The 23,570-nt window shown below is 38.8% G+C and overlaps 2 protein-coding genes across 3 annotated transcripts in view; one reads left to right on the top strand and one right to left on the bottom strand.

Moving 5' to 3' along the window:
• Nucleotides 1–4,546, top strand: part of LOC121356549 (neurabin-1-like) — a 39,439-nt gene extending 34,893 nt beyond the window's left edge. For both annotated transcript variants that reach the window (XM_041473147.1, XM_041473145.1), the window contains 2 exons: nucleotides 1,496–1,684; nucleotides 3,001–4,546. In XM_041473147.1, the coding sequence (XP_041329081.1) occupies nucleotides 1,496–1,684; nucleotides 3,001–3,168 (357 nt within the window). In that variant the 3' untranslated portion in view covers nucleotides 3,169–4,546. The remainder of the gene's footprint in view (nucleotides 1–1,495; nucleotides 1,685–3,000) is intronic.
• Nucleotides 4,547–5,064: 518 nt separating this feature from the next.
• On the bottom strand, nucleotides 5,065–17,364 carry PDK1 (pyruvate dehydrogenase kinase 1). Its single transcript, XM_041473150.1, has 11 exons — nucleotides 17,123–17,364; nucleotides 14,557–14,698; nucleotides 13,046–13,117; nucleotides 12,308–12,492; nucleotides 11,926–12,015; nucleotides 11,565–11,642; nucleotides 10,897–10,973; nucleotides 10,141–10,239; nucleotides 9,110–9,220; nucleotides 7,815–7,928; nucleotides 5,065–7,682 (listed from the first exon to the last, which is right to left on the bottom strand). The coding sequence occupies exons 1-11, from the start codon at nucleotides 17,238–17,240 to the stop codon at nucleotides 7,542–7,544; spliced, it is 1,227 nt and encodes a 408-aa protein (XP_041329084.1). The 5' UTR covers nucleotides 17,241–17,364; the 3' UTR covers nucleotides 5,065–7,541.
• Nucleotides 17,365–23,570: the final 6,206 nt, after the last annotated feature.

The following is a 23,570-nucleotide window of genomic DNA, read 5'->3' as shown; positions in this document are numbered from 1 at the left end:
GGATAAGGAGTTCATTTTTGAAATAAATATTCTGATTGTTGCCACGTCCTTACTTTGATTTATCTCAGAAATCAAATCAGATGTGCTCCAGCAGTGGTCCTGCTACGTTCCAGCTGCTAGTGGCCATTGAGTCTTTGTGATCAGACTCAGGCTATTTGGAAGTGAAAATCCTTTGAAATGCTTGTAGTGTGGATTTTCAGACCTCAACACAAACTGTTTGGCCCTACAAAATCATTCCTATTTTTATGCATTGCTTCTTAATGTAGCCACTGTCCGTTGTTTCACAGACCAGGGAAAGCAAAACCATTTCAAATTATGTGTAATCCTTCACTACACTGGAAATTTGAAAATTCTGTATTTCCCCTCATACGTGTCTTCCATACTCCGTGGTCAGATCCATTGTGTGGTATGATCAGATCATGTGGCAGACCTACATCTCACTGTCTTTGACTTGTAATCACCACAATAATTTTGTTACATCAATCAACTCTCCCAAATATTCCATCAAATAAGGTGGATTTTGTGAGATCCCTTCGGCTGGCAGTTGTAGTTCACCTGCGACTTAACAGGGTCATCTCTCAAATCCATAATTAGAAAACTCCTTTTTTCCATGTTTTCTGTTTACAAATGCATGTAAGGCCTGCTGGAAAAGGGGAGCATATTTTCTGCTATTTGCAAATATCTTGGATGAGCTGTCTGCAAGTCTAATGCAGCCTGTACTCAGTCATGAGCTGGTGAGAGATGATTCTGGATAAAACTTCAGTTAACTGATGTTACTGATTCAAGTACCACACTGGAATTTCTTCTCTACAGACACTGAGCTCTGTTGTGTAGCTTTTCTTTTGTGATGAAGTAACAGTGCTTCAGGACAAACAGCAGTACCTTTTCCCCTCAGAAGCCAAATGAAATTGAAGCAGGGTGCCTCAAAAGCTCTGTGAGCTGGCAAAGTGTATTTTCAGTGGAAGTCTGCAAGCTGCTTTCTTAAATGGTCATCTTCTATTTGGGCAGACCTTTTAAAATGTCTAAATGTAATAGCATTAGTTCAAAGAACAAACAGTCTTCTCTTTACAAATGTACAAAATGTAACAAAACTATACCTAGAACACTCACCAGATTTACTGGCTACTAGAATTGCTTTTATTTTGAATTTCCATCACTTAACAATAATAATAGAGTTGAAGTGCTTGATAATTCTTCATACAGTGTAAGGTAGCATCTAACATTAAGATTGAGCTACCTTAACCAGCTAACTGAGGAAGTGTGTTCATTTGTTTGGATAGGTCCAGTTTACCATTTATGTTCTCTGTTTCTGACTTTGTGTTGTATGGTGAAGTGTCTTGTTTATAGTAAATTAGGCAAACTGATCTCAAGAACTTTACTTTTGGAGTAGAGCATGTGTAAAAATGCACTTTGTTAACCAAACTCAACTGACAACTGGAATTCAACATACAGTCAAGTAAAATATTGCTTATGGTGACTTTTCTCAATCGGTTAGGCATTGGATGATGAATTTACAACAACAGGAAAGCAAAATCAATGGCACAGCAGACCTATTTCTGAATGGACCACCCAGCAAGTATGCCACTGGTTGATGGGAATGAACATGGAGCAGTATATTACAGAGTTCACAGCCATGAATGTAGATGGACAGCAGTTGATGCAGCTCGACAGTGAGAAGTTGAAGGTATGTGTACAACATGGGATGGATTTGTAACTGTATAGGTTTCACTCTTATTTAGACATATTTTTAACCTACAACGTTCAGTTTCCTGGTTCTCTGGCTTTTTAAGGGACAGAGTTATTTGCTGTTGTTATTTTATTTTGAGTTGCTTTTGAAATACTTGGAGCCTGTATAGTTAAGTAGTAATTAGTAATTGATTGTAGAACTAAAGGCTGTTTATGGCCAGAAAAATAACAAATATTGTTTTCTCGAGGAAATGAAGGAAGCATACATCTATCACCAATCTCAACATAAGGTCATACCAAAACAAGTTCTGGCCAATTGAAATAGAATTGCAGAATCCAGTTTTAGAAATCTGTTTCTTCAACCTTTCCTCTTCAGATAGGAAGGCTGAAATCCTATTTGGTGACATTTTAAACGTTTCAAGTTTTTACTCCTCCTGAAAATACATACTGGAATATTTTGAGTCTTTTCTTGCCATTTTACACCTGGAAGCTGCAGTATATATGTATCCCTTATAGTTCTGGTAAATTCCTGCAGTTTTTCTGTCTTGTTAGATTATGAGACTGCATTATGGACAGGCAAGATGTGCAGCTAGAAGAGGTTCATTGGTCTGCTCTGGCGTAAGGCAAATTATTATTCATGATCAATAGCAGAATTTGATGGGCTTAGGGGGAAAAAAGGTGTTATAGCTTCAGTCTCCAAAATATTTTAAATAGACATGCAACACGAAATGTCCTGTATTTTATACAATTTCGTGGGCACAGAGAAAATACCGGTGACTGGCCTGTCAAATGCCAGTCTCCAGCTGAGAACCTTGAGCTGATGCCCGAAGCCCAGCGCGCACCTGGCGCCGCTGGGCTGACGGAATCGCGTGCTGCCACCTGCCGTTCGCAAATGGAAGTGTGCCGTCCACTTCCTGAGCCGCCTCTCAATAATGCACCTTAAAATCCTTAGAATTAAGGAGCTGTTACCGAGTGAAAATTCCTCGTGTATAAAAAGAGCTAGAAAAATATCTGGAGACTAATACCAATGATGTTATTTTTCTGGAAATTCTCAGGGGTTTACATGTTTGTAAAATGCAACACAAAATTGTTATTTCACAACTGAAGAGCTGGCCTTGGTTTTCTTACCTACCTTGTTACCCAAATGATTATTTGCAATGTTTTTAGGGCCTTAAGTCTTACTTTTCAAATTAAACAGACTATCTTGTCACAAAGGGAATAACACTTTCTTTTATTGTGAATGTACCAGCATTGTTAGGAGTGCTGTTGAAAAAAATTACTGATGAGGTTTTGTTTTGTTTTCCTCCTCCAAAGGCTTTGGGAGTTTCCAGTCAAAATGACAGATCAACAATAAAGAAAAAAATTAAGGATATTAAAAAAACACAGGAAAAACTGGAAAAGCAGAAGGAAAAGGTTCAAAAGAAGGAGAAAGAAGTTCGCAAGACTGGCAGAGTTGTGGCCACTCTTGAATCAAGCTGCTAAAATGACCATTTTATTTTAGTGCAGACTTGCCTAATCTTGAGGAAGTTCAGCAGATTTGTATATAATTGTACAATTGAGGGAGGAGGGAAAGTGCAACAGTTCAACGTGGTAGGTGGTTTTTTACTTTTTAATTGTGGTCCCTCCCCATTACAGCCCAATAAAATGAAATAATGTTTTCAGTATTTTTATTTCTAGTTGACTCTGCCTGTACTAATGGACAATAATTTAACTTTCTGCCTTAAGTAATATTTCTGCTTCTAAGGTGTCATATGCCCTTTTCATTGAAATTGATGTTTGTGAAAAGTAGAATACTGTATTAAAAATCATTCCAGTATTAGTCAACTAGCATTTGATAGAGTTGAAGGTGATAGAGGGACAATAGAAAAATCCTGCCAACAAATTCAGTCTGTGACAGTCTGTTTATCTGTTGCCACTAAAGATGTATAGTAAAAAATTAAGTTTAAGAAATGGTAATGTCAAATTAATTTAAAAAGAAAGCATGTATTTCGAATTTAGGATTATTTTAATTCTTTTACTTCCAGAACTTCATTCAAAGTTCACTTTAGTAGCACATAGTTTTTGAATTCTATGTGTTGCAATTTATTGAGAAAATAACAAGAAATACTAAGTAGTTTTCACAAACTACATATCCTAAGCATAATACTAAGTTTTCTGTACACTACCCATATGGTGTTGGGACAAGGTTTAAGCCTATAAATAAGATCCTTTTTAACGTATTTTTCCTAAATAATACATAGTTTTATAGATTTATGCTATGAATGAGATCAATTTGCAATACATGTATTTCTCTTTTCTACATGCAACAAGATTTTTTGCGGACCAAATTTATATATTTGCTAATTTTAAACAATACTGTTTTTCAGACTTAAAATACTGAGGGAAGAATTGTAGGAAAAATGATCACTGACGCCCTGGGTTTCTACCTTGTATTTAAATGTTCAGTTGTAGACTACAGATTATTTCTCTTTAAAGGAGGATTTGATTCTTGAAATAGCTTAGAAAATGACTTGGTGTTTTGTATATTTACATACTATTTTCTAGAGATACTACAAGAGCACTTCCTTAATTTAGATTATTCCAGAAACATAGACTAGATTAAATACCAGTTCCACCCTAGAATGGACTGGAACAAAACTTACATAGTTCGTTTATGTGGACCAAGTTCTCCTTTAAATCTATGGACTGTTTTTCATTTCCATTAAATGAATGAACTTCACTGTTGGTGTTTCACATTTATTATTTTTTTGTATAAATGTCTTAAGAATTTCAGCAAAAGGACTCTGTGGAAATGCTTCTGCACACTAAGCATTTCCAAAATAAAGTTTGAAAATCTTGGTAATAAATACTTTTTAAAAGATATTATATTTCAGTTTTATGCATTCTGTGGTCAAGATTTAACTTATTTACTTTGTTTATAGCAGCTTTGAGTTATATGCCAAACTTACAGACCTTGAACCAAAGAGGAATGCTGCCCTACTGGTGAAAGAGAAAGGAATTAGAAGTATGGAATCATCAAATGCTCAGGATCTCCCATGTAAAACCACCATTTAATTAATTCAAGAAAGTTGAGTGTTTTCACACTAGCACACTAGAATATTGCTAGAACCCCAGTACTACCTACTTTCTTTAAGCATACTGTTGCACCCTGGGAAGAGTTTTCTCCTGAAAGAGACTAGTGGAAATGATGGTTTCAGAGGTTTCCCTGTCTGCAGAGCTGTTACAGGTAAGGAGGGGCCATGATAAACTCCCCTGGCACCCAAGCATGAGAACTCTGATTATCAGAGCCCACACTGTTTAACATCTGGCTGATGTTGAACAAGAAGGCTGGATGCACTGAACAAGCTCAGTACCAAACTACACGGTCACCCAACAAAGTTTCATTTTCACAATAGTTTTAATGAATAAATGCAGCAATTATTTCAAAAAAATAACACAAACCAATATTAACTTTACAGTGCAACACTTTGCTAATTTGCATACAAAACTATTAATCTCAGCATTTTGATAGTATACTACTTTTCTGTAGTGATTCACTTCAACTTAACCAGTGTGCTCGCAATGACTTCAGTATAGTAATGAAAGTACTAAACACAAAAGTTGTCTTCTGCACTTCTATTTAAAGCAAAAGTTATCCAAGATCAAATTTTTAACTAGGATTAAATATTGTAAATCAAAACATAGTGCATTTGTGTTTTCACCACAATCATTTGGGGTCGCAGGCAAAGGTAACTACAAATATAATTATACAGCAAGTTGCTCTGGTAATCAGAATTCAGTTGGTAGTTAGCTGAGAACATGAAGGAGACTTTATTACAGTAATAATCTAAAATACTTAATAGACTTTGTAGAAAACAAACTGTTAGCTTTTCTTCAGAAATACCACTTGTAGTTGTCCGATGTTACTAAAGTCAGCTGAGTTAGTTAAAAGATTTAAAGGCTAGAATGCTCAGCTTCAGACCTGATTTTTTAAAAGCCCTTGCTGTAACTTTCGGCTTTAGTTTAGCAAAAGCAATAGCTGCAAGTGTCCATTCCAGCATTTATACAGGCCCCATTTCACACTATGTGGCATTTCTCACATCATGTTGCAGAGCCAAAGAGAACAGCTCTGTTCTCCTCACTTGTAGCCCTGCAGATTGAAAGGTGTGCTAGTTATCGACTCACATCCTTGTAAGGAAGAATAGGGGCTTCAAGGTGCCCACAAGCTTGAGTGGAGTAGGTAACCCTACTGATGTGGTGGCAATTAAGACACAATAACCCTCCCTCAGACTGTTAGTTTAACTGCATACAGGCCAGTCTGTAGTGCACTTCTATTAAAGTTATCTACATTAGCTTAACCAGGGTATAAAACCATTTTGTTGTTGTGCAGAACTTCGCTAGGGAGGTAGCTGGTGATAAATCTTGAATCTTGCTCAGCTACAACTAGAGTAGCATGACTTCAATTTCCAACATCCTACCTATCCCCCTCACTTGTGGTATCTCACCTTCTGCTCTGCACAGAGATAGTAAACAAGCAAAAGCTAGGCTTATTGTTTCTGAGATGGATTATGCATGTCTGCTGCAGAACAAAACCCACAGAATTACATACAGTTTAATTAACAGAGAAAAGGATTCGTTCTCAATGGCTTTAACTGCATCACTCCAAAAATGCTTAGGAATGACAGGGATTGAGGTACAAAGCTGGTACAGTAGGCATTAAGTTGAATTCTTTATTGGAAGGACTCTGTATCTGAAATGTAATATTCATTCCCCCCTCTATCTTTCCCTGTATGTTCTGATTTGTCTTTGACTGATTAACATATTCTCGATATCATGTTTATAGTGCGACTTCCAGTTAATGAAAGTGAGGCCAGAAGCTTATCACAAATGCAAAGGTATTTTCAAAAACTGTTAATTCCACTTATTCTTACTTACTCCTGAGAAGGCAGTTTATACTGTCAAAGTAATAGAGATGCCCTATTACAGACAAATTTTAAGAATCTGTTTATTAAAATAGTTTCATTTACAGCTGTATCTGACATACCCAAGTCTGAGATCTTACAAAGGCTAGAATGTTGATACTGCATTTTGGTATGACCTATGGAAATACAGGCAAATGCAAGACTAACATTTCTCTACTGTACACAAGCCAATGCTGGTTTTTAATTCACAATGATCAGGGCAAGGTAAGTTTTTCACATCTATTATATATTCACATTACAACCAAAGAAGTAAAACTGATGCCACATACCTGAGATACATTATACCAGTAGTAGCAGTTAAAAATGCTTTTTAAAAATTTTTATCCCTACAGAGGTGTGATTTCTACAGCTGAAAACACCACCTTGATGTAGGCAGTGTATGTAGGCAATATATCTAACTTTGCAAAATCAAGCTTCAGCATGCTTAAGATAAAAGGAAGTGCCATACAGTTGCAAAGGTATAGCAATGAGCTCGATATTTCTTACACGAGTTTTTCGTTAATCTGTAGAACTGTATAATGGAATATGGGCTTTTTTAATAGATTTTCCAGTGGGCTTTTTTAATAGTTTTTCTAATAAAATTATTTTTAATAATACAAATTAATACCAGATGTGATAGCTGTTGCATTGATCCCTATAAAAACCAAAATATTGTTCCTCTGACTTAGCTCTGAAAGCAGTCATAAATAGAAAGTGAAACAAATGAAGTATGACCTTTTTTTATAAGTGCATGTTTGGAGGTTTTGGTGGCTGTTGGTTTTTTAATTTCAGAAAAGCCTCACTACACTCAAATTTAAAATTACTTTCACATATCAGAAGTGGCTCAACATCATAAATCAGGTCTTCTAAATTCCCTTTACAGACAAACCTACTTAGGAGCTGCTGAAGAAAAAGCTACATACTCCGAAAAGTGGTCATGTCCTTTGGCTCACTGCTTGGCACACACCAATCATCGGCTTCATGGTTTGCTTTATAATGTTTCCAGGCTGCTTTGTTGTACACAGGGAGTCTTTCAATTGATTCTGTTGATAAGGCCTGTAAGGAGAAAAGGTTCTAGCTGATGATTCTTTTTAATTGAAGTTACCATAACAGAACAAGGAGTTCTATTAGCAGTTCAGATTAGAGTTGCTGATAAATGTAAAATTAGAGTAGGTTGTTACATCATACCTTGATGTAAATAACTGCATCTGTACCATAGCCTTCTAAGGAATACAGTTTCAGGTCTCCTTGGAAGTACTGTGCATACAGACGTGATATGGGTAAGCCATAACCAAATCCAGCCTGATCAGGAGAAAAAGTATACTTCCATTAATTGCATTAATCAGTGGCATTTTCTGTTTAAACTTAATAGGTAAAATAGACAAACTAAGCACGATGTTTGACAGTAAGAGAAGTTCAGGTGTTAACTGTTATGCCCTCCCCAAAGCTGTTATATACCCCAAAAACAGAAGAATGCATGAATTATTGTGATTATGAGAAATCTGATTCCTTTGTCAGGCAGGGCTGGTAGGTAACCCTTCTTGCATTATGGTAGCTGTTTGAAGAGATGCCATTGGAGAAAACTGCTGCTTGTCTCCATCACGCTTCATGGAGCTACTAATCTGAACTACTCAGAGTTCTTAAGTCAAATACACATCGTGAATATAATATAAAAAAGGTTCAAGACACAACATCTATGACTTTGCAGCTTATACTGAAATTCTACCAGGCCCTGGCTGCAGTAGAAGGACAGAGCCCTGAAGTGTTAAGTGTGATTTTTTTGTTTAAATACTAAATATTTTGTTTAAATACTAATTTTTGTTTCAATTTTAGAGGTAATCTCTCAGCATATAGAACACTCCTCTATAAAGATCTCATGTTTAGTAAGTTGCAGAGTCATCTACATGCAGAACTACATATATTTTTTAATTATGCAATGTGGGAGAATAAATACAGGAAAGCTGTTCAGAGATTCTGATTTCTGAGAGCTTAGGCTTTATTTCTTGTGCATTTATTACATTCACATGAGACCAAAGTGGATTTTTCATATGCCCTGTCACAGCTATGTACCTTCATCCTTGCTGGGGGTTAGTACAATTGACTACACAATACAAATGAAATATGGCCTTGATTTAAAGTCACTGCTATAATTATTCCTTTCATTCAGTGGCTACAAAAATAATTCTGAATCCTGCCCTCACTGCAGTATGTACAGCATAGCTAAGTATTCTGCTTGACGTGGCTGATCTTTAGATTTAGTAGAGAAAAAGAGAATCTTCAACAAATTTTAAAAAATAATTTTTGGTATTTTATGCCATTTTTCAGTTAATTTTTGAAAAATACTTTAATTAAGCTTGAATTAAGTAAAATTCAAATATTACTCAATGTAATATCTATAAAATCAACATTTCATAGATTTAGCTAAATGTTTTTTGTGACAATTAGACCTATCCAGGACGCCATGGTATAAAAGTCTTGCATACCAAAGGTGTAGCTCGTGATGTCTCAACACGAGGACGTGGTGCTGTTGAATACATATAGTTGAACAGTCTGTCAATTTTCCTCATAGGAACACCACCACCACGGTCACTCATCTGGAACAAGACGGAGCATTTATATCCCTGAATACATTTTTATAAAAGACAGCTTCTCTCAAACAATAAGCCAGAGAAAGTTATGGTAAAGTATCATTTGAAGGTGTCCCTACTAAGTTACAGATTTTCTTTAATTCTCACCTTCAACAATGACCAAAGAGAGATGAATCCTTCCCTTTCATCCTTTATCCAAACCATTAAATAAAATACTGCCATAAGAAGCATTCATAATCTCTTGGAGAAAAGGAAATTCTGCTTGAATTGTGCACTGCTTTTATCTTGTTCATCACACACTTTTGTCTGAAGTCACTATCTATACCTTTCAGCAAATGCTAAGTTCTCTGTGTATTTTATCTTTATTCCTCAAGAATACTGCCATTTAAATATAATTTTACTAAAACCTATTACTTGAAGGAGTAAGTCAAAGGAGTTGTTTTACTACAGTTTAGTTAGACCTATGAAAAACGCTGTGCGTGCAGCTGGTCTTTGAAATCAAAGATGGATGTTTTACAGAAAAAAGAAGTTGCAAACTGTACTTCAGGAGGTTTGTTTTGTGTGGAATATACAATATATATTTCCCTTTCTTCAGTTGTTTCACACCTGTATAGCTCTGTCACTGTCACTTAGGAAATGTTGATTTACGATTGTATAAAGGTGCTACTTCATTTTTAGGTTGCTTCTAAGCTAGGCAAGACACAAGCAAGTACAGGATGCTATTGCAGAGCCCTCAGTGTGACTGCAGCCTCTTCATGAGGCAGTATGTAAAATCCCATAAGCGTTCTTTACTTACATGCATCATCACATACAATCTATTGATGGAACCAGATCACCAGCTCAAGTTACTAATATGCTGCTCATGGCAGGAAAAGAAAACGCTAATCAAAATAACTTTCAGAATAGTAAAAAAAAAAAATTAGTACCTTCACAGTTAAATCCTCATTTCCCAGTGTGATGTGTACATGAATTGCAGGATAAATGCATCGATCAGCATTATGTTCCATGGTGGCTCTCATTGCATTCTGTAATTTCCAAGTACAACTTCAATCCTATTCACTTTGTATATTAACTTAAAACATCATTTAGTAGTTATTTTAATCATGTATTTAAGAATCAGAACAAATGTATATATTCCTAGTTTATTCAGTATCAGCATATATTTAGTTTATTAGAATTATGAGACTTCAAATATTTAATTTTTTTAAAGGAAACGTGAATAGTTTAATGCACAGCATTTGGGTTCTAGAATTCTTTTTAATGCACATAGCACATGCAATTTGACACAAAGTCCAAGAAAAGTCTAGGACTAAACTGCTGGAGGAAAGCTCTGTAGGATGTGTTATTTATTTTAACAGATTTGAAAATACACAATTTGTGGGATATCTTATTCTCACTTGCTTTATTAACTAATATCATACATTTTAAGATTTAAGCTATCTATTCAGAAGGTATTCAGTGGCTAGGTTAAAGAGATACATCTTCCAAAGCTGTTCATTTTCTATGCAGTTATTGTTTCTCTAATAGTACAGAGTAGCTGTGTTGCTGCCGTCAAATGGCAAGAAGTTTGCACTTGCAAAAACATGCTGTGATCTAGAATCAGTTCGAAAAGTCAAAGCAATACAATCTCAGTAAACAAAGATATATGAAAGAATTGTGTAATTAATGGTAAGTGCACAGACCTTGAAAAGTTCAAAAACCATGTGATAGAGATGTGATGGCACGTACACCACTTGCATAGGCTGTCCTGGTGATTTAGCTGGAGAGAAGAGAGTCTAAATAATTAAATAGCAAATGAGAGGTTTTTTATTCATTCCCACAGTAATTGAAAATGTGAATTTGTATTGTTAAATTAACGAAGGAAAACTTGAACAGAAATCTTTTGAAAAATTGTATGTTAATCAAAATCGTGATTAAGATTTTCAAATGTTGCTTGCTGCTTTAGAAATTAATCTTAAAACCCACTATGGGATCACTGACTAGGGCATATCATAGTTCTTTCAAGTAACCTCCTCATAGGTATCACAAAGATGGAATACAAAGTCTTGTAAAAATCTTTAACATGTCGCAAGAAATGCAGAGAGGGTTAGATGCAGTAATGACATTGAAATATTAGCAAGGGAAGGAGCCTGCTAAAATTTGTTATATCAACAGCTGTAGAATCAAAAACTTCTGCTCATGTCAGTTTTCTGATTAAAGGGAGGAATGGGGAAACATTCTGTCAGATTTAAAAAACCCCAGTAGATACAGAGAACACGTGAACTATGTGAAAAGCGGAACATTTCAGCACCAGTTCCTTTAAAGAAGCCATCATGATGTTCAAGAGCATGCCTTGTCCACACTCACTTACAATTCAACTCTTCAAGGATAAGTTCTGGAGAGCTCATGTAATATAAATCACAAAGTCTCTTGGCATTTTCATAGCCATCTACAATAAAAAACACAGGAAGTTACATTTCCCCCTCCCACTTTTTTTCTCCTTTAGAATCTGCCACAAAAAATTTTTGAAAGTACTCTGCACTGTCAGGGAGATTTGTACTTTTCATAAAAACTGCGTTTATAGGAAAAAGAAACAAAACCGTATTTCACATCAAATAAAACTTCTGCTCCTGGTAGGCAAGAACAAAACAATATATGCATATCAGGATGCGTATCTACGCTTAGTATAGACTCTCATGTAAGTTTTCAGGATTCTTATCATCTGAATTTACCTTTAATAACTTCAACAACATTGCAGTTAGGATCGATGCTTCCAATATGTTTTGGATGAGCTGGATTAATTTTCCCACCAAACAGTAAAGCTGCCAAAAAAGAAAACATCATTTAATATCCAGCGTAACTTTATAATTTTAGTTTATGTCTTCCATTTTGCTAAATAAAAAATCTATAGGCAATTTATAATTTCAGTCCTCACCATAATGAAAAGCCTACTATTAATAAATATTTTAGGAATTGTATTAAGAATGAGTTATAAATGGCAAGGCAAATAGTATCCTCCTAAGTGGCACCTTAGTACATATTAAGCACTTAAATATTAGAAGAAAATACAGTTGACATGGTACAGATATCATTTCCCCTCCTTTCGACACTTACAGTGTTGATTAAGGAGCATTCTGATTGAAATGCGACTCATGTAGAAGCGGTCTAAAAAATACTGCACGTTCTGTGAGGTCACTGGATCAATGCCAAAGCTTTCCTTGTATTCTATTACTCCTTGAGCCATCGTAGGAATTACATCATTGTGGCGATTCCGGATTTTTATCACGGTATCTGTAAAACTGAAATGAATACATTGTTACTATTTCACTTTCAAGGGAATTTAATCCTCCAGCAAACAGTGCCTGTCTACAAAAATGAAGATTTAATAAAAATATCACATCTGCCTACTGCAGTAAGAAGGCAGATCAGGTCTTTACAGCACATTTCAGGTGACTAGCATTGAAACAATCAGTAATCCACAATTCAGACTGTTTATAAAATTATTTATTATCTTGATGCTGCCAAGAATCAAGATTATAAATAAAGATATCAAGATAGAATTGATATCTGCCAAGAGAAAGAAAAAACTATGCCAGCTGTTTTCATGCAGAACCCATGCCTGTCAAATGGCACTTCTGGTCAGCCAGCACAGACCAGAGCATTCTACAGAATGACATTATGCTGAAGTGCTTAATTTCCTGTTTTAATGTACCGTCCTTTTAGGGACAGGGGATGACGTTGCTGCAATTCTTCTGTAAAGATTTGAGATAGGAAATTTTTTTTTCAGATATTGTTTTTTTGCCAGGTCTCCAATACAATATTAACAAGATATACGTGACAGCAAAGCCTTACCTGTGAATGGCCCCTGAATCTTCTGCACTTTTGTCCTTAAAGTCAAGAATCTCCTGAAGACTTTGGACGTACCTTTCAATGAAACAAAGAGGATAAAGATCAATTCTAATATGCCTCCCCAGATCTCTCTGGTTAGCAATTTGTGGTCTTCCAATGTTTCGTGTTTCCAAATCATTCTACCTGTCTCCCTGCGAATTTTGTTAGATTCCTTTTAATCTATTTATGATGTTTTCTTCCAAAATTTCCGGAGCAATGAATTCCACAATTTAATTAGAATGCACAAAATATCATCTTTGTGTTTTAAACCCAGTAGGCGATCACTTATTTGCAGCCCCTCTGTGTTCCTGTTAGTAGAAAAATCTTTCCATTTGTGCATGATTTAAGTATTTCTGCCATCCCTTTCCCCAAGCTGAAGAATTCTATTTGGTTTCTCCTCACGTAGAAATTGTTCCAACCCTTTGATTATCCCTCTTGGTCTTTTCTGTTCAGGATGGAGCTGCATGCAATTCAGGGGAATAATGGGCTAACACAGTGGTACAATTATATTCCTACCCATTGGTTATTTAGTTCCTAATACTATTTTCCTTCTTGCCATCAATTGACATATGCAGAAAAATATTCCCAATAGCATCAACATTGCTTTCCCATTGTAAGGAAGCAAGCACACAGCAGAGGAGGTTCTTCCCTGTGTTCTACTTTGCATTTGCCCAAATGGAATTAATTTCCCATTTGATCAGTGTCATCTAGGATCATGAGAATGTAAGCATTTGTGTTTCAGTAAGAATTCATTAAGCTATCTTCATTGATAGCTCTTTTCATATTCAGTCATCTAGTCAATCCCACTTACTGGCAGATTTTTGGCAGATATCTTAACTTTAAAAGCCTTTACAGAAATCCTTGTGCCTTTAGCAGTTGCCAAGGAATCTCTTTGTTTTGCTTTCATCTTTAAAAAGTTTATGCCTAAGATCCTTACTTGGAAGCAAACTTTACTTTTCAAATAATGTCTTTTTTTTACTTTAATACCTTCATGTTCTCTCTGTTGTTTTATGTTTTGGCTTTGGGAACTTTCTATTGCTTTTGCTTCATATTTTCTATACCTTTACTCTCAGTCTGCAATAACCTGTTTTGTAAATGGTTTCTGCTATGTTTTTGCAAACATTCTGGACTTTAGTTTGCTTCTGTAGTTTTCTTCAACTAGCTTCTTCGCTGTTAGGTAAGTTCCCTATTAAACATTCTTCTGGTGGATTTTTGTTTTTTAAAAAAAAAAATTATTCCTCATACATGAGTGTGTGCAATACTTAATGATTTTTTTAATTCCCTTGGGGTTCTCTAATTGGTCCTAAATTCTTTTTTCCCACATCTGTAAATTTAGTTTCTGATCACACTGGTATATTTAGCAATGTTCATGTAACAAGCCTATGAATGTCCTTTCAGGAGAAGAGAGTGACTTCCTCCAACCTGTGTATATGCAGGAGGTCAGCCTTCAAGGAATGGAATGTCACTGTTCTTACCAGCTCTGCACCAGCTGAACTGAAGGTGTTCTTAGGAGGTTGTCTGGAAGCAAGCTTATTTCCTTCATTATGTTTGCCAATCTCACAGGCAGCTCTTGTCGCAGAAACATAAATGAAGTCTTTTCACAAGCATTTTCAGATCCTAAGACCAATATGACATCAGAGTGAAGTCAATTCTATGGTGGAGAACTGCACAAACTTTCTTGCATAAGAGGCGTATACCTTGATTTCAAAGCAGACTCCACCAGGCTGGCAAGCTGGTGTTTGTTTCATGGCAGCAGCCCACTTGTATTTCAAAATTTATCGCATACTGAAACCTTCCTGTTGCAGTAATGAGAATCTTCCATATATGAACAGAAACTAATGCAACAGTTACAGACCTCTACTGTTCAACTTTAAATATGGCTTCTATCCATATATATTGTTCACTTTATTTGCAGCAAACTCTAACCAGCACTGATCAAACAATGTCACTCTGAGCATGTCAGAGAAACAAATGAAACCAGCACAGGAAACTACTTACAAGAATGATGCTTGAGAAAGTATCACAGTCCCATACACCCTGCTTTTCATCACTGATCTTAGTGAATTATCATAACTCATCCTCAAACACTTTCAAAAAATAAATTCAGTAATAGAGATCTCATTTTCAACTAAATCTGTTACAGTTTAAATTCAGTCTTAGAGGAACAGAAGTCAGGTGAACGAATTCACGTGAACAGTGAGAAAGAAATGAAAGCAGGACAGCTACTCTGCTTAGCCATTAGGTTACTAATACGTTAAAATGTTTACATTTTTAAAAGATAGAAGTGAAAATACTGCCTCTTTTGATAACCAACCTGTCCTTTTGTAAGAACAAGTGTCATCTGTGGGGGTGGGAATTAAATGTGGTTATTAAAATCAAGACCTGCTTTTACTCCCACAAAGCTTGTTTTCCTAGGTGAGAAAGGAGGGTGCAGCGTGGGGAAGAGACTAAGAAATGCTGTACTTCGTTCTCAGCCAGACTTCTTTCTAGACTTAAAGATTGTCAGGTAAACAGCATCTGAACTTCCTAACATGCCCATATGCTGCAGTGAAGTGTACGCTTCAGCTCTGGTGTTTCACAACACGTGACTCCTACAAATTAACTCCTGTGATCCTTAATGAAAACACAATCAGATTATAATAGCTACAGAATGTCTTATAGAGAAATATTGTGTCTGTCTTGCAGTCTTTTATTTCTGCTATTAGTTTTTACTCTCTGTAAAGATTAAATCTGTAAGGATTAAATCCTTAAGCAAAAGAGAGGAAAAAATATTGTAGAAGTTTCCAAGATTATTTTTACCTTATGTTCAGGTACTAAGAGCAAAAAAGTAGCCTATCTTCTGACACAAGAAAATAGTGTGCCTTGAAAATAAACATTGATTTAATGGTAAGCATTTTATCAGTAATGGTTAAATAATGCAGGTCAAAGCAAACTCTGAATTGCAAGCTTCTTTGCTTAAAAGTACAGCAGCAACAGAACATATGGTGGAGTTCCTGTAGGAATCTGGAGTTTTAAATGTCAGATACATTTCATTGCCACAAGTGAAACATTAAATACATGGATGAAGTGAGCAGATAATTATGAGAAAATCTTCTTTATAAGTCTTCCGGCTTGTACAAAGCTTGGGGTTCTAGGATTAGTTCTCACTTAGGTTTTACTTGCAAAACTATAAAAAGCCATGAAACTATTAACTAGTTAAATATATAACACGTAAACATGTACACACACCAAAATGCCTTGGATACAGAAAGAGAACGTACTATAGAATGGCTCCAACCTCAGCCTTTGAAAAGGTGTCTCAGTATGACTTACACAACCTTCCTCTATGTGGTCTTTGCTTTGAAACACAATAGAACAATTCCTGTGATCATTTTGTTTCCAAGCTGACAGTCAAACCTGGAAGCATTAGAAGTGGTTTTGGCACTGAGTGTAAGACTGAGTATCCTGTTACTGATTTACTCAGTTTCAAGACTAGCTTCCAAACCCTCCAGGATGGCTCCCGGTGTCTGCATCCTGTTCCTTATCTCACGCACCTTTTAAAACGGCAACATTTGGCTAGGATGTTTCTGTAGGGCACAGGCCAAGTGACTGAGCAGTGATGACTGCTCCCTGGGTGCCAGCTGAGGCTAAACGCTTCACGCGTTGGAAGATGCCTTTAAAAGGCTGCATGCCGCTCAGCGGAAGGCTTAACCAGTCTCACCTGTCTGAGTCACTGCTCTAACGCTACCAGTTGTCACAGCTGTTCCCAACCTCTCCCCAACACCGCGGGTTCTGCAGGAAAACACCCAACTAGCCTGGTGGTGCCAAAAACTGGAGTTTTCAGCTACATTTCGACCTTGCCGTAGTCGCGGTCTCCGGGAATGAGCCAGCTGGGCTCCCTTGCCCCAGAAGGAAGCAGAGCCCTTTTCTGCTAGAAACAGCATTAACAGATGAGCAACAGCCGGGCAGCGCTGACGGGGTGAGGGGTCGTGGCCGTCCCGCTCCTCACAGGCACCTGTGGGAGGAGGGGCAGCGGTCGAGGGCGGCTCGCCGGGGACTCACCGAAGTCCAGAAATTGCTTCATGGAGAGCGGCGAGGGCGAGAAGCGTGAGTAGAAGTCCACCTGCTGCGGGATGTTGCCCGGGGCAGCGCCGCGCAGAAGAGCGCGCAGCAGCCTCATGGTGCAGCTCCGTCCCCTCAGCTCAGCCCGGCCCGGCCGCCATTTCCCGCCGCGCCGCTCCCCCGGCCCCTGCCCAGGCCGCGGCCGCCTCCGCCGCGCCGCCGGGAGGAGGTGCCCGAGGGGGATGGGTGTCTCCGCCCGGCCCGGCCCCACAGCGGCGCGGGGCGGGGGAGAGGGCGGCTCTGAGGGAGAGGGGCGGGGGTGCCCGGCGGCGCCTGAGGCGGACGCTCGGCTGTCCCCGGCGCCTTGAGGGCTCGACGGGAGGAGGCGACGCTCGCTTCGTGGAGGAGCCCGGCCACGCACAGGTACGCGACGTTACGGGTGCCGGTGCCGCCGCCTGCCCGGCGAAGGGCTGCGGGTGCGCCCTGCCCACAGGCGGGGAGCCGTGAGGGCTGTGGGTGCGGGGGCCGGGACCGCTACCGCAGGGCCCGCGGCGAGGCCGAGAGATGCCCGAGCACCAGCGGCTCTCGCTTGGCATTGCGGTGCCCGGGGACGCGGCCATGCGGGCTCAGCGCTCCCGGGGCTCCCCCTCGGCCTGGGATGGAGCCGTGGTGGGCGGCAGGGACTCGGCTCCCGGCGTGGGTGAGCCGCGGGCTGCAACGGGAGCTGTAGAAACTCGCAGAAGGGCCGGCGGGAGGGCAGAGCCTCACCCAAGGGCATAAACAGCCGTGTGTCTTCTCACTATCGCGCCTGTGTCTGCCCAGCTGCGGGGTGGGCTGGGGTTTCTTTCAGTTACCAGAAAAAAGATAACCGAACGAAAAACACAGAGGAAGAATAGGGATTCTGCCTATACAGATGCACTCCTGATCGGTTAGGAATGAACACAATATGTCTGTGTTGGTAGAAAATCACTTGGACTGTATGTCACAGTGAATCACTTTACTGCCTGTTAAAATGCAACATGTGAGGCACCAAACTATGTATTGAATGGTTTATTCTCCTGCTCTGTCAGAAATATCTAGAATACTAACAAAATAGGCCATTAATAGTGATTATAAGCATTTGTGATAAACTTATGGCAGTATAGATGTGAAAGACATCTTTGACACTAGGCTCTCATCTCCATCAGATAGATCTATGGCACAGATAAATTTTGATACCTGGTAGCTTGACCTAGGTGCCTCAAAAGAAGGACCCCCAGACAAAGAAATTCCTGGGCAATTATTATTACAGTCTAAACTCTGCACACAACAGTGTGGATCAATAGCCATAATAGAGTCTGGGCCCTTGACCTTCATTGCTTGGCTGTTTTGTTACCAAGTGTTTGCCACGTGGTCATCTTCACATCCTCTTAGGTCTGTTTCTGTGGTAATTTCAGTCAGTTCTGTAGTCCGTGCTATTATGTGGTTGCTCCAGCTATTAATTTTTGAGTAATGTTTAAATTACAGTTTTGTCTATTCTAACTATTAATAATGTTTAGGCTGTTAATTCCAGGTTTCACTGTGATCCATCTTTGACTAATGCAATATAGCCATATAGCTCAGCTTGCTATAATAATTCTAGCTACTTATGCCAAGCAAGCACTTAGCTACTTTCAAATAATATGAATTTTTCAATAATTCTACCCTTGTTTTGGTAAACATACCTGCTTCAATAATTTAGTATTTGATAGGAGTTTAAGCTTGTGCCCTAGCAGAGTTTGAAGGCAAGGTTCACTCTGTTAGTTACTACATAGGCCATAATTCACACGCAGGCACAGAGGTGTGTACATCTATCTATACCTGTGTACAAAGTGACTATGAAAAGTTCCCCTTGAGTTCAGTGGAATGCATCAAATCCATTTACATTTTTCAGCAGGCAAGAGTTGCTCCTTGAGGGCTGTAGGAGGATGGTCTTTCCTGTATGGCAGGCTTGAGGGTACATGGTCACAGCCTGCTGGGATGTGGGAGAGTTCAAAGGGCCTCTCTTGGTACTGCTCTCTATTGGGTCAGGAGATGCTTGACTTTAGCCATAAACCAAGTTTTGAAGTAGTGGAAATTTTGGGGGAGACTAGTCTAGTTGCAGTGGTGCAGTTTCATTTGCACTGCAGCTGAGGGTGATAACTCCTGAAATCGTAGAGCAGGCCTGAGGAGCGGTGGGAGGGAATGCATTATCACAATTCCTCCATGTCTGAAGTCAGTTCAGGTGCTCCACAGAGTGACAGGGTGGTCACCTCTTGCTTCTCTGCCTATAAACAGGTTAATGCTGTGATGCAGTTGTAATTGGAGGGAAGTTTTTGGTTACCTAATTATTATGGTTTTGTTAAATGTTAATAGTATGTATCAGGAATGCCTCTTCAACAGTGCCGTCCATCAAGTTACTCTCCACACTACACCATACTGAAATACTGTTCAATAAGAAGCATTATCCCAGTTTACCTTTTGCATTTCAGTGGGCAAGGTGCCCTCATGACCTTCCCTTATAATTACTGTTAACAGTAGATTTTACCCACAGTGAAGAAACATATATAGTGTGCAGTGTGCTATGGTTACCGTACTGAATAAAATAAAGAAGTGAAGGTCTCCAGCCTGTGGGAACTTGCTGATGTGTGAATCAAATTTGATTCCTGCTGGCAATGGTTGCACTTGTGAGAAGGATAAGCAATCTTTTAATGGCTCACCTGATCTCAGTGGAGATACCAATGCTGGTATCATTCCCAGTGCTATTCCTGAAAAGAGGAAGCAACAATATCAACAGTGGATAATGCCCTGCATTCATTTGCTTTTTCTATTGTGGATACTAGTATTCGTCCCATAAATTTATTAAATAACTTTTCAATATTAATTGGTTTCCTGTAAACAAACCTTGTACCTGTGACTTGTCTATGACATGATAGTGGGGATGGATATCCTATGGCATCCACTAGAGCAGTTCTGATGCAGCAATCACATTAATCCGTTCAATGCTTTGTTGGATTCCTCCCATTAAGGTTGTCTTATTTCTTGTTAATGTGGCATTGAAATACAGAAAACATTTGATTCAGTCAGCTTCCAGATGCAGCTTCCTGGTGCATTTTCCTGAACTGCACCAATAGTATGTGAGAATGAAGCAGGATGAGACTGCTTTTTTCATCTGGTTTGTAATCCAACCATCCCTTAATCTTTATGCTGCAAACTGAATGGCTTGTTCTGCTCTGGCCAGGGAATGGTGGCTAATTGGGCAAACAGACAGCTTGTCTGTCTCTGCAAGACTTCTACAAATGCAGGTTTTGCTTATTGCTACTTGTAGGCTACTCCAGGAAAACCAAGGAGTAGCTCATGCTACTCAAGTTTGTAATAGTTTGGAACTTGTACTTGAGAATTGCTGTGCTCAGAACCATTTTATGATGGCCCTTCAGCTGTGAGCCAGCACTGGTTTAAAGCAGTGCCTACAGGCAGTACACCGAGTCTTTGTAAACTGTTGCAATTTCTTATGATGGCTCTGGATTGGCTTCATCTTTTAGATGTATATATTACTGTGCTGTTGTTTTGTGTTTCAGCTTTACAGGCATGCCTTAAAAACTGGCCTTCTGCCTAAACTTATCTTTGGACAGCAGTCCCCAGCCACAAGATGTGGCAAAGGCTGCCAGAGGTTAAATAAATCATTGTTCATTGTAAGCTAGGGACCATACCTACTCAGGTAGACAGAGAGCACTTTTCTCAGAAAAAGTTGTGCAGGATGAGCAGTGACAGAAGTAACTGTGGATAAAAGAATGGTGGATAATTCTTTAAATGCTGTGTTCAGAGAAGAACCTCTCTATTTACCTAATGGTGTTTTCATCATCTTGTTTAAACAATTGATCAGATCCTGATCCATGTAAACATGTTCTGTTAGAATATTGGAGAAAATTGTGAATGCTCTTTCTCTCCTAAAACTTTTTTCCCTCATTGATGATTTTCTAGGGGTTTGCTCTTATGTGATCCAGTGTGACACTGGCCAGAGCTCTAATGTACTAATTTCTGTAAATTCTTATGCCAACCAAAAAGGAGAATGTATTCTTTTCGTTATTTTGCATTTTTCCTATTCATATTCATGCTTATTGGTGTTGTTGAAATTCTAATACATCTGGATCAATAATTTAAATGGGACAGAACAATTCAGACCTCAAAAGAACTGAAAACACAATGTTTTGTTGAATTTCAATTTAATTTATTTTTTAAGTTCTAATATTGCAGGGTGTTACATAGAAAGAGTTTCTTGTTTGTTAAGGTGTTATTGGAAGTCATCAGTTCTTGGGTGCTGCATGTACTAGTACATTTTTCCTTTTCTTTAAGGTCCTCCAACGTAGGTGCAACTCAGATTAAAATTAAAAGCTTAAGTTGCCAGGTGTGAGTATCCTTAGAATATTTCTTTCTTTCCTTTCAGTGGTTTATATGTTTGGCTGCAATGCCTGCACGGTCGCCTGGCCCATCTAGCCAGCTTGTGTACTTAACCTGCACAAATTGTTTGTTGTTCTTAGGTTTGTCTTCTTTCTTAGGTTTTTGTCGGTAAGTTGAGCTTTTGCTATGCAAGACAAATTCTTAGGGTTACACTGGTTTGTGTGGCTTTGGTCTCTTTCTTGTGAGGAACTGTGACCCTTATGGGGCTCTTCCGATTTGAGATACTCTTATGGACGTCTTTTAGATACAGGAAAAATATACTACATAGCTACTGAAGTTAAGCATTAACATTTTTGGGGAACAGCAAAGTATTTTGTGGACATTGTGGACAACTCTCAGCAGCTGTCAGAGGTGGACTGCTGGTCTGGGTGGATCTGTGGTCAGTTCCAGGGTGGCTGCTTTCATGTTGCTCCTCCTTGCTAAGCTGGAATTGGTCAGAGTGCCTCGTAAGCAGGCTGGCAGTGATGCACTTCTTGGCTCTGTACTGGGGTACCCTGCTGGACCCCTCCACTTCAAGAAACCAAGCAGTATCCTGCAGACATTTCTTTTAATCAACTTATCAGTTGCATTATTTGATAGGTTCCTAGCAAAAGTATTTGACTCCTTTGTCCCTTCCTTCCCTATCCCCCCAAGACACTGGGATTAAGGGATAGAATACATGGTTAGGATTGTGTATCAGTGACGAAGGGGATTTATCTTGGTCTACAGCAGCAAGGACACCTCTTGCAAAAATCTGTTCTCTGTGTTTTCTGAGATATTTAAGGCAGGTAGGACCCTGAAAAGGTGCTGCTTGCAAACAAACATTTTGCAGAGCTAGAAAAGAAAGAAAGGAGTCTTTCTTGCACTATGAAAAATGCAAACTGCAGGTCCCCAACCCCTTCATGGTGACAATGTCCCACCTTGGCTGGGGTTTAAGGCCCGTTACAGCAGCAGTCTTTTGGGATAAGGAGTTTTGTGGTGTTTTTTTTTACAAGGCTTACAAGGTTAGGACTCAGCAAGGTTTATGAGCCTGTAAAAGGTGTATAGTATGAATTATGACTCTGGGGCCTGGAAAGATAGACATTGAAAGGTATCTGAGGACTGGAGTAAAAAACTAAAACAACTAGTTACACAGTCCCTCAGGGAAACACACTCACGCTCTTCTCGTGCCACGCAGCTGTGCTGCCTGGTGAGGCAGCTGAAGCACGCCCAAGCGTGTCCACAGGCCGCTGCTGGCTCAGAGCACTGGCTGCAGTTGCCTGGTTGTTTCGTCACAGCTTGGTCTCCTGGCCTCTGCACACCAACTGCTTTGTGCTGGCAGAAGCTGCTGCAGTTGTTGAACATGAGCAGCTCTCTGGTTCTGTGCAGTCTGTGGAGTCAAGACACACTGCAGCCATTGCAACAAGGGTGCTTTATGGGGATTGGTGGTTCAGTGCCCCTTTTAGAAATTTCCATTTACCTCATGTGCTGATTTTTGATTTGTGTCCAACTGAGCACCCTGTTGCCTCTCTTTTTCCACATATAACTCTTATGGACAGATGGCTACTGGAACTGAGCTGTGGTGGTCCCTTAAATTGAAAGGTATATTCCCTTATAAGTTGTCTGCTGTGCTACAGCAGTTAAACATGGGAAAGTACTGCAGTTTACCAACATTCTATTTCTGTACTTTGGACGATATAGAGTGTGTATATTTTTGTACAGATATAAAACACACACTATACATAGTGAACATTTTATATATCACATATATGCATACATTTGGTACACATACACTGTTTAGAGTGCTGTACCACTGTATATATTGTGTAGACTACACCTGGTACTATTATGTATGTGTATGGAATATATAAGCATACATATAAAGCCAAATATGATGGATTTGTTCAAAACTTGCTATGATCAGCTACTTAACTGTTCTGCCAGTTGATATTTTGTCTTCTTGTAGACAAATGTTTGTGGCAATCATGTAAAGGAGCATAATTGCTTAATAAGAGCAGGTTGAGTTCTTATCTTT

The sequence above is a fragment of the Pyrgilauda ruficollis genome, unplaced genomic scaffold, assembly GCF_017590135.1.
Source record: "Pyrgilauda ruficollis isolate IOZ18807 unplaced genomic scaffold, ASM1759013v1 scaffold3, whole genome shotgun sequence".
NCBI lineage: Eukaryota > Metazoa > Chordata > Aves > Passeriformes > Passeridae > Pyrgilauda > Pyrgilauda ruficollis.
Note: the sequence above shows the minus strand (reverse complement) of the source record. Positions and strands in the feature narration are given on the sequence as shown.

What these genes read in the sequence shown, in the direction of transcription:
- PDK1 (XM_041473150.1), bottom strand. Translation starts at nt 17,240, where the DNA reads ATGAGGCTGCTGCGCGCTCTTCTGCGCGGCGCTGCCCCGGGCAACATC. An exon ending in TATCCTTGAAGAGTTGAATT is followed by an intron (nt 10,974 to 11,564) that starts GTAAGTGAGTGT and finishes TCTTCTCTCCAG; the next exon opens with CTAAATCACCAGGACAGCCT. An exon ending in ATGAGGATTTAACTGTGAAG is followed by an intron (nt 9,221 to 10,140) that starts GTACTAATTTTT and finishes GTCTTGTTCCAG; the next exon opens with ATGAGTGACCGTGGTGGTGG.